The sequence below is a fragment of the Somniosus microcephalus genome, chromosome 18 (genome assembly GCF_052327205.1).
Source record: "Somniosus microcephalus isolate GS21.2 chromosome 18, FLI_Smic_1.0, whole genome shotgun sequence".
Taxonomy (NCBI): Eukaryota; Metazoa; Chordata; class Chondrichthyes; order Squaliformes; family Somniosidae; genus Somniosus; species Somniosus microcephalus.
Genome location: NC_141004.1, coordinates 73,521,131 through 73,534,357, shown reverse-complemented (window position 1 = coordinate 73,534,357; position 13,227 = coordinate 73,521,131). Strand labels below are relative to the sequence as shown.

The 13,227-nt window shown below is 51.8% G+C and overlaps 1 protein-coding gene across 3 annotated transcripts in view; it reads right to left on the bottom strand.

Annotated features, from left to right (window-relative positions):
* The window catches only part of sycp3 (synaptonemal complex protein 3), a 140,017-nt gene that overhangs the window by 58,329 nt on the left and 68,461 nt on the right, over positions 1-13,227 (bottom strand). For all 3 annotated transcript variants that reach the window (XM_086011680.1, XM_086011681.1, XM_086011679.1), the window contains exon 4: positions 4,279-4,313. In XM_086011680.1, coding sequence (XP_085867806.1) covers positions 4,279-4,313 — 35 coding nt within the window. The remainder of the gene's footprint in view (positions 1-4,278; positions 4,314-13,227) is intronic.

Sequence of the window (13,227 nt, the reverse complement as noted above, 5' to 3'; positions counted from 1 at the left end):
ATACGGCACCCACAAAATGACACAGGGATTTGCAAAATGTTATCGCTGCGGCAGAACAAACCATGACCAGAAGGACTGCTGGTCCAAGGATAAAATATGCAAGCAATGCGGAAAGATGGGACACATTGCATGAGTTTGCAGGTCTGGGAAGAAGACCAACGACAACAAAAAGGCTACTAAGGAACCGTACAGGAAAGTACAAAAGATGATGGACAGTAGTTCCGAAGACCAGATGAGCGATAGTGAATCCGGGAACAAGAGACTAAGCTGTCTTAAACTTCACAACGTAATCGCAAAAGAGGATCACCGAACCATTTGGGTCACCCTCACGATAGCAGGGTCCCAAGTCAAAATGGAATTGGATACAGGATCAGCTCTAACCGTCATGAATCGACGAGACTATGAGCGGCTATTCTCACACATACCCTTGAGAGAGACATCCATTGTCTTGAGGACGTATACGGGGCAAAAAGTATACCCCAGAGGAAAAATAAGGGTGCCTGTCGAATACAACGGCAAGAAAATACGGAAATTGTATCTCTACATTCTGCAAGATGGTGGACCACCGTTATTGGGACGTGAATGGATCAGAAAGATAAGTTTAGACTGGCACTCCATTCAGGCACTGACGGTGGCTGGTAAAAAGGATGACGACGTCACTCCTGGACGATTGTCAACAATCTTAGCTGACGCCAAAGAGGTATTTCAACAAGAACTGGGCACTCTTAAAGGCGTAACTGCCTCGATAAAAATAGAGGAGAATGCAATTCCCAAGTTTTTCAAAGCAAGACCGGTACCATATGCAATTCGCCCAGCCGTCGAGGCAGAGCTGGAGAATCTGGAGAATGCAGGCGTGTTATCTAAGGTAGACTGGAGCGAGTGGGCGACACCCATCGTTCCTGTCATGAAGAAAACGTTAAACAATAAGTCTGAGGAGCCAAGGAAGGTTCGCATCTGTGGGGACTTCAAGGTGACGGTGAACCCAGTCCTTCACACAGTACAATATCCTCTTCCAAGGATAGAAGATATCTTCGCCTCACTATCTGGAGGGAAGCGTTTTACAAAAATTGACCTAGCACAAGCATATTTGCAGATGGAGGTTGAAGAATCCTCTAGGAAGTATCTCACGATAAACACTCACAAAGGTCTTTACCAGTATAATCGACTGGTATTCGGAGTAGCATCAGCTCCGGCGATATGGCAAAGAGCGATGGAACAAGTCCTGCAAGGGATTCCGGGGACTCAGTGTTACTTGGACGACATCCTAGTGACAGGTGAAGATGACAGTGAACACCTTGCCAACCTAGAGCAGGTGCTCACTAGACTACGTGAACATGGGCTACGAGCCAATCGCCCCAAGTGCGAGTTTTTTAAGAAACAGATATCGTATTGTGGCCACGTGATTGATGAAGAGGGGTTGCATAAGTCCCCTGACAAAATTGAAGCGGTAGTAAAGGCTCCAGCGCCTGAAAATGTGTCGCAACTGAGGTCATTCCTCGGATTGGTGAATTACTACCATAAGTTTTTGCCGAATTTGTCCACAATTCTGCATCCACTGAACGCCCTACTACGAACGGGAGTAGCATGGAAATGGAGCGATGAATGTAAGCGGGCCTTTCAGAAGAGTAAGGACCTAATCACTTCAAGAGAAGTATTGGCTCACTACAACCCATCACTACCGATAAGACTGGCGTGTGATGCGTCTCCCTACGGCATTGGGGCGGTACTGTCACATAAATTCCTTGATGGTTCAGAGAGGCCGATAGCTTTTGCGTCACGCTCGTTAACTTCAGCCGAGCGTAACTACGCCCAGATTGACAGAGAGGCCCTCAGCCTGGTGTGGGGGGTGAAGAAGTTCAATCACTACCTGCACGGTCAGAAATTTACTCTACTAACTGATCATCAACCTCTCGTCTCCATTTTCAACCCTCAGAAGGGCGTACCGATAATGACGGCACAACGGCTACAGAGATGGTCCCTGTTCCTAGGGGCACACCAATATGACATCGAGTACAAAGGAAGTAAACAGCATGGGAATGCTGATGGATTGTCGCGCCTACCGTTGCCGACGGTGGAAGAAGAACTGGCAGTGGATCCAGTGGAGTTATTCCACTCGACTATAGTCGAATGTCTCCCTGTGACGAATGCAAACATAGAAAAGGAAACACGAAATGACCCAACACTCTCCTGGGTCTATGATTTAACGGTGAAGGGATGGCCAGCACATGGCGAACGACTGCTGCCAGCATTCTCGCTGAGAAGAGAACAGCTGTCAGTGTGCAGAGGAACCTTGATGTGTGGATCCAGAGTAGTAATTCCACCCAAATTGAAGGATAGAGTGCTCAATGAGCTTCATGAGGGTCATCTGGGAGGGGTAAAAATGAAGAACTTAGCCAGAGCGTTTGTGTGGTGGCCGGGAACCGATAGAGAAATCGAAGAGATGACCAAGAGCTGTACTGGATGCCAGAAGGTCCAAAACGCCCCACCACGAGCCCCTCTACATCCATGGGAGTGGCCCTCATCTCCATGGCAAAGGGTGCACATTGATTTTGCTGGTCCCTTTATGGACTCGATGTTTTTAATTGCGGTGGATGCACATTCAAAGTGGCCAGAGGTAATAAAAATGTCCTCAACCACCACAGAAAAAACTATCACAGTCTTACGAACCATATTCGCCAGGAATGGGCTGCCTGAACAGATTTGCTCTGACAATGGACCACAGTTTGTGTCTGAAGAGTTCCGGAGGTTCTTAAAGAACAATGGTGTTAAGCATTACACATCCGCCCCATATCATCCAGCCACTAATGGGTTGGCCGAGAGGTTTGTTCAAACATTCAAGAAGGCTATCAAGGCAATGTGTAATGAAGATATACCCCTACAACACAAGGTGGATAACTTCTTGTTTGCCTACCGGAATGCGACACATGCGGTTACCAACCAAACTCCAGCCATGATGTTCTTCAATCGAAGACTACGATGCCGCTTGGATTTGGTTAAGCCAAACGTCAGAAGAGATGTGGAGAACAGGCAGTTTCAGAATATGAATGAAAGGCCGACCAGGAGTTTTAAGATAGGTCAACCAGTTTTGGCCCGGGACTACCGCACAGAGAAATGGCAGCCAGGAACGATCTGTACACGGCAAGGACCTCTAATGTATACCGTGGACGTTGGAGAGAGCATTGTAAGATGCCATGCTGACCAGATTCTAGAGTCACTGGAAAACGTCAACTCCACACCACGATCTGATACACCTGGCGATGAAACCGAAGTACCAATTGCATCTACCGCAGAATCGGTGATATTGGAAGCAGACGAACCAAACAACGACATTGATCCCGACTCAACCTTGCCAGAAGAACCTGATATCCCAAAGAGGCGTTATCCAGACAGAATCAGGAAGCCTCCTCAAAGACTGAACTTATAATTGCTTAACTTCAACCAATGTATCTAGCAACCGTAATTGTAATTAGTTATTATTTAGTTGTTAAATGAATGTTATGTACTGTTTATCTAAAAGGGGAGGAATTGTTGTGTATGTACCTTTAAGGGAATAACTGGTCTCAGACTGCAGTACCGGCAGTGACCACCCCTGTATAAAAGGCCCCAGCAGGCTTCTGTAGTTTCAGTTTCCAGGTTGTCTCCATTCAGTAAAGACTTGTTATAATCAACTCCTGCAGTCCGTGTCTCAATTATACACGGACATAATAGAAACGGTGGTTTGATGTTCGGTAGTGGGGTCATGGTCCAGGTGGAGGTAGGAGGAGGTGTCGGAGAGTTGGCGTTCAGCTTCGGCTAGGTAGAGGTCAGTACGCCAAACAACAACAGCACCACCCTTGTCAGCGGGTTTAATGACAATGTCAGGGTTGGATCTAAGAGAATGGAGTGCTGCAAGTTCAGAAGGAGGTAGGTTGGAGTGAGTGAGGGGAGCAGAGAAATGGAGACGGCCGATGTCACGGCGGCAGTTAGCGATGAAAAGATCTAGAGAGGGTAAGAGGCCGGGGGAGGGGTCCAGGTAGAACGGGAATTCTGCAAGCGGGAGAAAGGGTCAGTTGTGTGGGGGGGAAGACCCTTTTAATTTTTACAAGGGAAATACCGTGACTCCCTCTTTAATATCCAACAGCAATGACTCAAACAATTCTCCTGAAACGGACGATTTCAGTTTTAAACATGACCACACTTTTGTTGCTCCATTTATAACTGAAACATATTTATTAAAGATCATGTTATCTAATAAGGAAGTTCTGCTACAATATTCTAACATAAAATAAAAGCACTCACCTCCAAATCGTTCAAGCATGGTGGCCACATCACCACTGCAAACACAGATAAGAACAATTAATCCAGGTCTATTCACCTGCACTGGCCATCTAACGTTGGCAGAGCAGAAGCAGATCTAGCGTCATCAGTTAACATATCTATAAAGGAATCGATCTGTCTATCTGTCTGTCCTTCTGTCTGTCCATCTGTCTGTCCTTCTGTCTGTCCTCGGGTGTGCGTCTGTCCGGCTATGCGCTCGAAAGTTACAGAGCGTACCTACGCATGCGTTACGTCGAAAGAAAGCACACCGTTCCAAAACGATGGTAAGCATATTTACGTTTCGGCCGGACAAAAATTGCGCCCGCGGTATCTGAAAAACCTTCAACATTCCGCTCATTAGCATCTCATTATCCGCTCATTAGCGACAGAGTGACCTCGAGGTCGACCAATCGTACGCCAGGTTCCTGGCGCGTGCGGCCGGGCCCTCCTACGGTTGAGTGACGGGACGATTGACCAATCCTACGCTTTGGTGACCTGATGGTCGACCAATCGGTGCGTGTGTGGGCGGGCCTTATCGTTCTGAACCGAGGTGAGTAGCCGCCATCTTGCTTCCATTCTTTTTCCTGCTTTCTGCGTCTTTCTTTTTTCAAATATACATTTCCAGCAAAATATAATTGTTTTTCTTAAATTGTTTTAAAAAAAACTAGATTCATTTGTAAATATTTTCTCTAACCTGAAGATTCTTTTTCCTACCTTTCCCCATTTTTGTTAGGCCTGAAAGCCTGGGCCTTTCTTGCCCAGCCAGGCCCGAGCTAGGTAATTGTCCCACGGCTTCTGCTAAGCTCCTCACCGCCCCCCCCCCGTGTCACATTACCCGGGGCAACGGCGTCAGCCACGAGGGTCAGGGTGCGCGCGCAGCAGGAGCAGCTGAGACGCGGCGTCTCTCTCTGTTCCCCGCTCAGCTCGGGTGGGGGGGGGCGGGGCTCTCGGGAGTGCGGATCTCGGGCGGGGCTTGGAGAGCGGGAAGGGTTACCCCGGCAACCGGGTTCGCCAGCCGCAATCGGCCGCTCAGGCCCAGAGATCGGGAGGCGGAGAGGGGAGGAGGGTTACCAAGGCAACCGGAGCTCAGGAGGGGAGGGGGAGCGGAGAGGGTTACCCCGGCAACCAGGCTCGCCAGCCGCAATCGGCCGCTCAGGCCCAGGCCCGGAGATCGGGAGGCGGAGAGGGGAGGAGGGTTACCAAGGCAACCGGGCCCGGCCAGCCGCAATCGGCCGTCTCAGGCCCTCCTTCCCCCTCTCCTCCCTCACCCCCCTCTCCCTCCCCCCCTCCTCCCCTCCCCTCCCTCCTCCCTCCCTCCCCTCCCTCCTCCCTCCCCCTCCCCTCCCCCCCTCCCCCCTCCTCCCCCCTCCCCTCCCCCCCTCTCCCTCCCTCCCCCCTTTCTCGCTCTCTCTTCCCCCCCAGTCGCTCTCTCTTCCCCTCGTCGCTCTCTCTCTTGCCCCCCAGTCGCTCTCACTCTTCCCCCCCAGTCGCTCTCACTCTTCCCCCCCCCAGTCGCTCTCACTCTTCCCCCCCCGTCGCTCTCTCTCTTCCCCCCGTCGCTCTCTCTCTTCCCCCCCAGTCGCTCTCTCTCTTCCCCCCGAGTCGCTATCTCTCTTCCCCCCCAGTCGCTCTCTCTCTTCCCCCCAGTCGCTCTCTCTCTCTCTCTTCCAACAACAACATGCCCTCGAAAAAGCCTCGGCACCGCCGGGCACTCCAGCTAGTGCTCTATAGATTAAAGCAAAGCTAAATGTGATTTTTTTCGGGGAGGGGTTGGGGTGGAGAATTCTGAACGTATCAGGACTCATACAGCAGAAATATAAATGAATTTACATGTTACATTCATATTTAGCATTCATGGGGGGGGGGGTGTCTGAGTGTCAGTTCTGAAGCTCATTCCCCATCTCTACCAAGACTGTCCACAATCAGATACAAAGTCTGAAAATGCACATCCTTCAACTTGAGAGGTCACATAGTTCACACTGCTCCAAGTACAGCTCATTTCATCACAAAGTAGAAACCCTCGACAGAAACAGGATACAGTGTTTATCACATGAATGAGGCTTGCCTCCTAACTCACGAGCTGCGATTGAGTTCTGAGTGTTATATTTTACATTTATAGCTGGGTTTCTAAATTTCTGTTTTCTTCTGTAAAAGGTTTCACTACAGAAATGTTTCTTTTTGCACTTTTTCTTGGGATTCTTTTAATGGAAACCTCAGAGAAAAGAGTGGACTTTAATTCTGGCAACAGGAGTTGAACCAAGTGCAGTAGTAGGAGCTTCCTAGCAAAAGCATAAGAAGATAAGAAGTAAGAGCAGGAGTCGACCATACGGCCCCTCGAGCCTGCTCCGCCATACGGCCCCTCGAGCCTGCTCCGCCATACGACCCCTTGAGAATGCTCCGCCATACGGCCCTTTGAGCCTGCTCCACCAAACGGCCCCTCGAGCCTGCTCCGCCACACAGCCCCTCGAGCCTGCTCCGCCAAACGGCCCCTCGAGCCTGCTCCGCCAAACGGCCCCTCGAGCCTGCTCCGCCACACGGCCCCTCGAGCCTGCTCCGTCATTCAATAAGATCATGGCTAATCACTGACCTCAACTCCACCTTCCTGCCCGATCTCCATATCCCTTGATTCCCCTGGAGTCCAGAAATCTATCTATCTCAGCCTTGAATATACTCAAAGACTCAGCATTCACAGCCCTCTGGGGCAGAGAATTCCAAAGATTCACAACCCTCTGAGTGAAGAAATTCCACCTCATCTGTCTTAAATGGCCGACCCATTATCCTGAAACTATGCCCCTGATGCGCTATCAATTACTCATAAAAGACTGAGAGTTAGAAGAGTAACTAAAGGCTTTTATTAACAACAGAATGGAGGTCTGCCTCGCGTGGTCGACCGGTCCAGGATACAAAGGGCTGGGGAGCAGTCACCTTTATACTAGGACCTGTGGGAGGAGTCAGCCGAGGCATGTCCAGGCATGTACACAGTGGAATACAAACAGGACAAACAGGAATACAAACAGTGGTTTACCACATTCACCCCTTGTTTAAAATTGAGTCCGGCGGGGTGAAGTGTATTAAAAGTTAGTGTATTGGAGTCTCTCCGGAGGTCTTGTCTGCCGCTGTGATCGGCGTGGCGACGGCAGGGGTAGTGAAGCTTCCGGCATCGAGTCCAGCATAGGCTGTGGCACAGGCGTGTCGTCCTCGTAGATGTCGAGCGGGTCGCGGGGCCCAGGCCTGCCGTCTGCTGGGGCTGGATATCGGATCGTGGGGGGGGGGGTGGTAGTGGGTAGTGGGTTACTGCGGCCCCCAAGGGTGCAAGGTCTCTTATGGAGACTGTGTCCTCCCGCCCGTCCGGGTATGCGATGTAAGCATACTGGGGGTTGGCGTGGAGGAGGTCGACCCTCTCGACCAGGGGGTCCGTTTTATGGGTCCTCACGTGTCTTCTCAGTAGGACCGGCCCTGGGGACGTCAGCCATGGCGGTAGCGATGTCCCCGATGTGGACTTCCTTGGGAAGACAAACATTTTCTCATGAGGGGTGGCGTTAGTGGCAGTGCAGAGCAGTGACTGAATAGAGTGGAGCGCATCGGGGAGCACATCCTGCCAGCGGGAGGTTGGAAGGCCCCTAGACTTTAAGGCTAGCAGGACGGCCTTCCAAACTGTCGCATTTTCTCTTTCCACCTGTCCGTTCCCCCGGGGGTTGTAACTGGTGGTCCTGCTTGTGGCAATACCCCTAGTTAGCAGGTACTGATGGAGTTCGTCGCTCATAAACGATGAGCCCCGGTCGCTATGGATATAGCTGGGGAAGCCGAACAGGGTGAAGAGGTTGTTCAGACATTTAATGACCGTGGCACTGGTCATGTCCGGGCAGGGGAAGGCGAACGGGAAACGGGAGTACTCATCAATAATATTGAGGAAGTACACATTGCGGTAGGAGGAGGGGAGAGGCCCTTTAAAATCAACGCTCAGGCGCTCGAAGGGGCGAGTGGCTTTTATCAGGTGGGCCCTGTCTGGTCTATAAAAGTGCGGTTTGCACTCAGCGCAGACTTGGCAGTTCCTGGTCATGGTCCTGACCTCCTCAATAGAGTAAGGCAGGTTGCGGGCCTTGATGAGGTGGAAGAACCTGGTGACCCCCGGGTGGCAGAGGTCATTGTGGAGGGCCCGCAGTCTATCGATCTGCGCGCTGGCGCAGGTGCCACACGATAGTGCATCCGGGGGTTCATTTAGCTTCCCGGGCCGGTACAAGATCTCGTAGTTGTAGGTGGAAAGTTCGATTCTCCACCTCAAGATCTTGTCATTTTTGATTTTGCCCCTCTGCTTGTTGTTAAACATAAAAGCAATTGAACGCTGGTCAGTGAGCAGGGTAAATCGTTTTCCGGCCAGGTAGTGCCTCCAATGACGCACAGCCTCCACAATCGCCTGGGCCTCCTTCTCAACAGCGGAGTGTCTGGTCTCCGGGCCTTGGAGGGTTCGTGAAAAGAAGGCCACGGGTCTCCCCGCCTGATTGAGGGTAGCGGCCAGGGCAAAGTCGGACGCGTCGCTTTCCACCTGGAAGGGGATGGATTCGTCCACTGCGTGCATGGTGGCTTTGGCAATGTCCTCCTTGATACGGTGGAAGGCTAAGCAGGCCTCTGCCATCAAGGGAAAAGAGGTGGACTTGATCAGCGGACGGGCCTTGTCCGCATAGTAGGGGACCCACTGGGCGTAATAGGAGAAAAACCCTAGGCACCTCTTCAGGGCCTTGAGGCAGTGGGGCAGTGGAAGTTCCATAAGGGGACGCATCCGGTCGGGGTCGGGGCCGATGACTCCGTGTTCCACAACACAGCCAAGGATGGCGAGGCGGTTTGTGCGGAATATGCACTTCTCCTTGTTATATGTCAGGTTTAGGAGTTGGGCGGTGCGGAGGAATTTTTCGAGGTTTGCGTCATGGTCCTGCAAGTCACGGCCGCAGATGGTCACATTGTCCAGATATGGGAAAGTGGCCTGCAACGCATTTTGATCTACCATCCGGTCCATCTCCCTTTGGAAGACGGAGACCCCGTTGGTGACGCCAAAGGGAACCCTAAGGAAGTGATAGAGGCGGCCGTTTGCCTCAAAGGCAGTGTACTGGCGGTCCTCAGGGCGGATGGGGAGCTGGTGGTACGCTGATTTCAGGTCAATGGTCGAGAAGACGCGGTACTGCGCGATCTGGTTGACCATATCAGCTATACGGGGGAGTGGGTAGGCGTCCAGCAGGGTGTAGCGATTTATTGTCTGGCTGTAGTCGATGACCAGGCGCTGCTTCTCGCCGGTCTTAACGACCACAACCTGGGCTCGCCAGGGGCTGGTGCTGCCCTCAATAATCCCTTCTTTCAGGAGCCGCTCCACTTCGGTTTTAATGAAAACCCTGTCCCCGGCACTGTATCGCCTGCTCTTTGTGGCGATGGGCTTACAGTCGGGGGTGAGGTTAGCAAACAGTGGTGGGGGGGTGACTCTGAGTGTGGAGAGGTTGCACCTGGTGCGCGGCGGGCAATTTGGAAGCTGCTGGCTGCGGACTGTGAGTGGGGGTAGGGGTCCACCGTACGCCATCGTAACACTTTTAAGGTGGCACTGAAAATCTAACCCCAGCAGGACGGCAGCGCAGAGGTCAGGCAGGACCAGAAGTTTAAAATGATCGTACACGGTCCCGTCTACTATGAGTGTCACCACGCAGTAGCCGCCGATGTCCGCCGACTGGGACTCGGAGGCCATAGAAATCCGCTGTTGCGCAGGCAGGACTGGGAGAGAGCAACGCCGCACCGTGTCGGGGTGGATGAAGCTCTCCGTGCTCCCAGAGTCAAAAAGGCAGATTGTATCGTGACCATTTACCTTAATGTCCATTGAGGAACTGGCCAGTTGGTGCGGTCTCGCTTGGTCCAGTGTAACGGATGCCAGGGTAGGGGTCGGTGTGTCGCTGCGGGTATCAGATGAGGCGGTGTCGGGGGCCTGCTGCGTCCCGGCTGTCGTCCAAGATGGCGGCGTCCATGATCCCCATGTGGCTGGAGGCGTCCAAAATGGCTGCTGTACCGGTGATTCGCACATGGCCGGGGAGGTCCAAGATGGCGGCCCGCATGGCCCACACGCGGCGCTGCTGGGGTTCGGGGTGGCTTTGGCCCTGCAGACGCTAGCGTAGTGTCCCTTCTTCCCGCAGCCCGAGCAGATCGCGTTTTTCGCCGGGCAGCGCGCTCTGGGGGGTTTTGCCTGGCCACAGAAGTAGCATTTCTGGCCTTGGGGCACTGCTGTCTGGCCTTGGGACACTGCTGCGGTAGTTGGGCCGTTGTTGGGGTGTGGCTGGGGTGGCACGGCGCTATGAGGCGGTCCTACCGTGTCCCAGGCTGTCATTCCCCGCGGCGTCCACGGTGCAGAGGAGTAGGCATCCATGCCCTGGTAGGCTGCATCCAACGATAGTGCGAGTTCAGAGGCCTTGTTGAGGTCGAGGTTACTCTGCTCCAACAGTCGCTGTCGGGTGTAATTGGATCTGTGGCCCGCTACAAAAGCGTCCCGGATAAGTTCCTCTGTGTACACGGCGGCCTTTACATCCTTACAACCACAGGCCCGGCCAAGCACAGACAGTGCCTGAAGGTATTCCACGGTCGATTCCCCAGGTTGTTGTTTACGACTCCCCAGGAGGTGCCTGGCGTACACTTCGTTCACTGGGCGCGTGTACTGGTCCTTGAGGAGCTTGATAGCGTCCGCGTACGAGGTCGCGTCTTGGATGACCGAGTACACTCGGTGGTTCACTTTGGAGGTCAGGACATCCAGTTTGTCCTCGTCCGATTTGATTGCTTCGGAGGCGGTCAGGAATTTTTCGAAACACTTAAGCCAGTGAGTAAACTTGGTGGATGAGTCCGCCTCCCGATGATCTAAGTCCAGGCATGCTGGTGTGAGGATCTTCTCCATTATAAAAATGTTGTTAATAAAATTGATGCGCTATCAATTACTCATAAAAGACTGAGAGTTAGAAGAGTAACTAAAGGCTTTTATTAACAACAGAATGGAGGTCTGCCTCGCGTGGTCGACCGGCCCAGGATACAAAGGGCTGGGGAGCAGTCACCTTTATACTAGGACCTGTGGGAGGAGTCAGCCGAGGCATGTCCAGGCATGTACACAGTGGAATACAAACAGGACAAACAGGAATACAAACAGTGGTTTACCACAGCCCCCTAGTTCTAGACTCTCCAGCCAGGGGAACCAACCTCTCAGTATCTACCCTGTCAATCCCCTTCAGAATCTTGTATGTTTCAATGAGATCATCTCTCATTCTTCTAAACTCCAGAGAGTATAGGCCCATTCTACACAATCGCTCATCCTAGGACAACCCTCTCATCCCAGGAATCAATCTAATGAACCTTTGTTGCACCGCCTCCAAGACAAGCATCCTTTCAGTGTCCCATTTCTGATCCTGACATTTGTAACCAAGAAATACACAGCACTGCTGCCATCAGGCAAGTTTATTGTTTTGCATGGAGACCCTTTATCAGAATGTTCCGACAAGGTGCTACAGCAGCAATAGCAGGGGTTCCTAAAGTGGGTTCTCCTGCTCCAGTGTCCAGTCAGCAGACAGTAACCCAACGCCCAGTCACAGAATCCCCCAGCAGTGGAGCAGTATACAGGGTCCCAGAGCTCTCAGGTACCAGTCTCCCCTGCGGAAACAGATTCTGTTAAGAAACCCAGCCAGAGCTACATGTGTCTTTGGAAAGGCTGCAAGAGGTCAGTCACCTATTCAACCTGCAAGAAAGGGACACTGCACTAACTCCTCAGTAATGTACATTGTATCCCCTTAAATAGCAGCTGTGTGTACTGCCTTGTTTGCTTAACATGCCTCTATATAAAGTTCAGAGTGGTTCTTGAATCTGAACTGGGCAGCTTGAATTTATTTCCCCAGATTGGTGCCGTTGCTCATTCCAGACAAGTTCAACAACAACAACTTGTATTTATATAGAGCCTTTAACGTAGTAAAATGACCCAAGCTGCTGCACGGGAGTATTTTAAGACAAAGAATTTGACACCGAGCCACATAAGGATAAATTAGGGCAGGTGACCAAAAGCTTGGCCAAAGAGGTAGGTTTTAAGGAGCATCTTAAAGGAGGAAAGAGAGGTAGCGAGGCGGTGAGGTTTAGGCAGGGAATTCCAGAGCTTAGGGTCTAGGCAACAGAAGGCACGGCCACCAATGGTTGAGCGATTATAATCAGGGCTGCTCAAGAGGGCAGAATTAGAGGAGCGCAGATATCTCGGGGGGTTGTGGGGCTGAAGGAGATTACAGATATAGGAAGGGGCGAGGCCATGGAGGGATTTGAAAACAAGGATGTAGGGCAGTGAGAACAGGGGCGATGGGTGAATGGGACTTAGTGTCAGTTAGGACACGGGCAGCTGAGTTTTGGATGACCTCAAGTTTACGTAGGTATGTATATTACAGCAGAACAGTTAAAGGTGTCTGTAGAACTTACTTTACTAAGAAAGTTTTAGGCAGGGTATGTTAGCAGTAGATTAACTGACTTGTAAGTTTGCCATAATGTGTAGAATTAAGCTACAAAACCACCCGACACCAGTGGTGGGCCATGAATTTATACCTGTGCGAGAGACTGTATATACACGTGCACACACACACAGTTCTTGATCATAGCTGTATCCCTGTGGGAAGCTGCAGAGATCAGATTCTACAGGACATGTGGAAAATGACAGGTGTAGCAATTGAGTCTACAGCTCTCCTTTGTGGCAACATCTCAGAAGCTTTGGCCGGAGTTTTCATTACCTGGGTGGGTCGGGTGCGGGCGGTCGGCGTGGCAGGTCGGGACCCCGTTCTTCTTTTCATCCTGCTCCTCAAAGCGATTTTCCCTTAATGGCGCCTATTAAGGCAGGCCTGCACGTTTCCCAGCCCTATTAAATGGTGTGGGTCTGATGACATCATCAGTGACTCA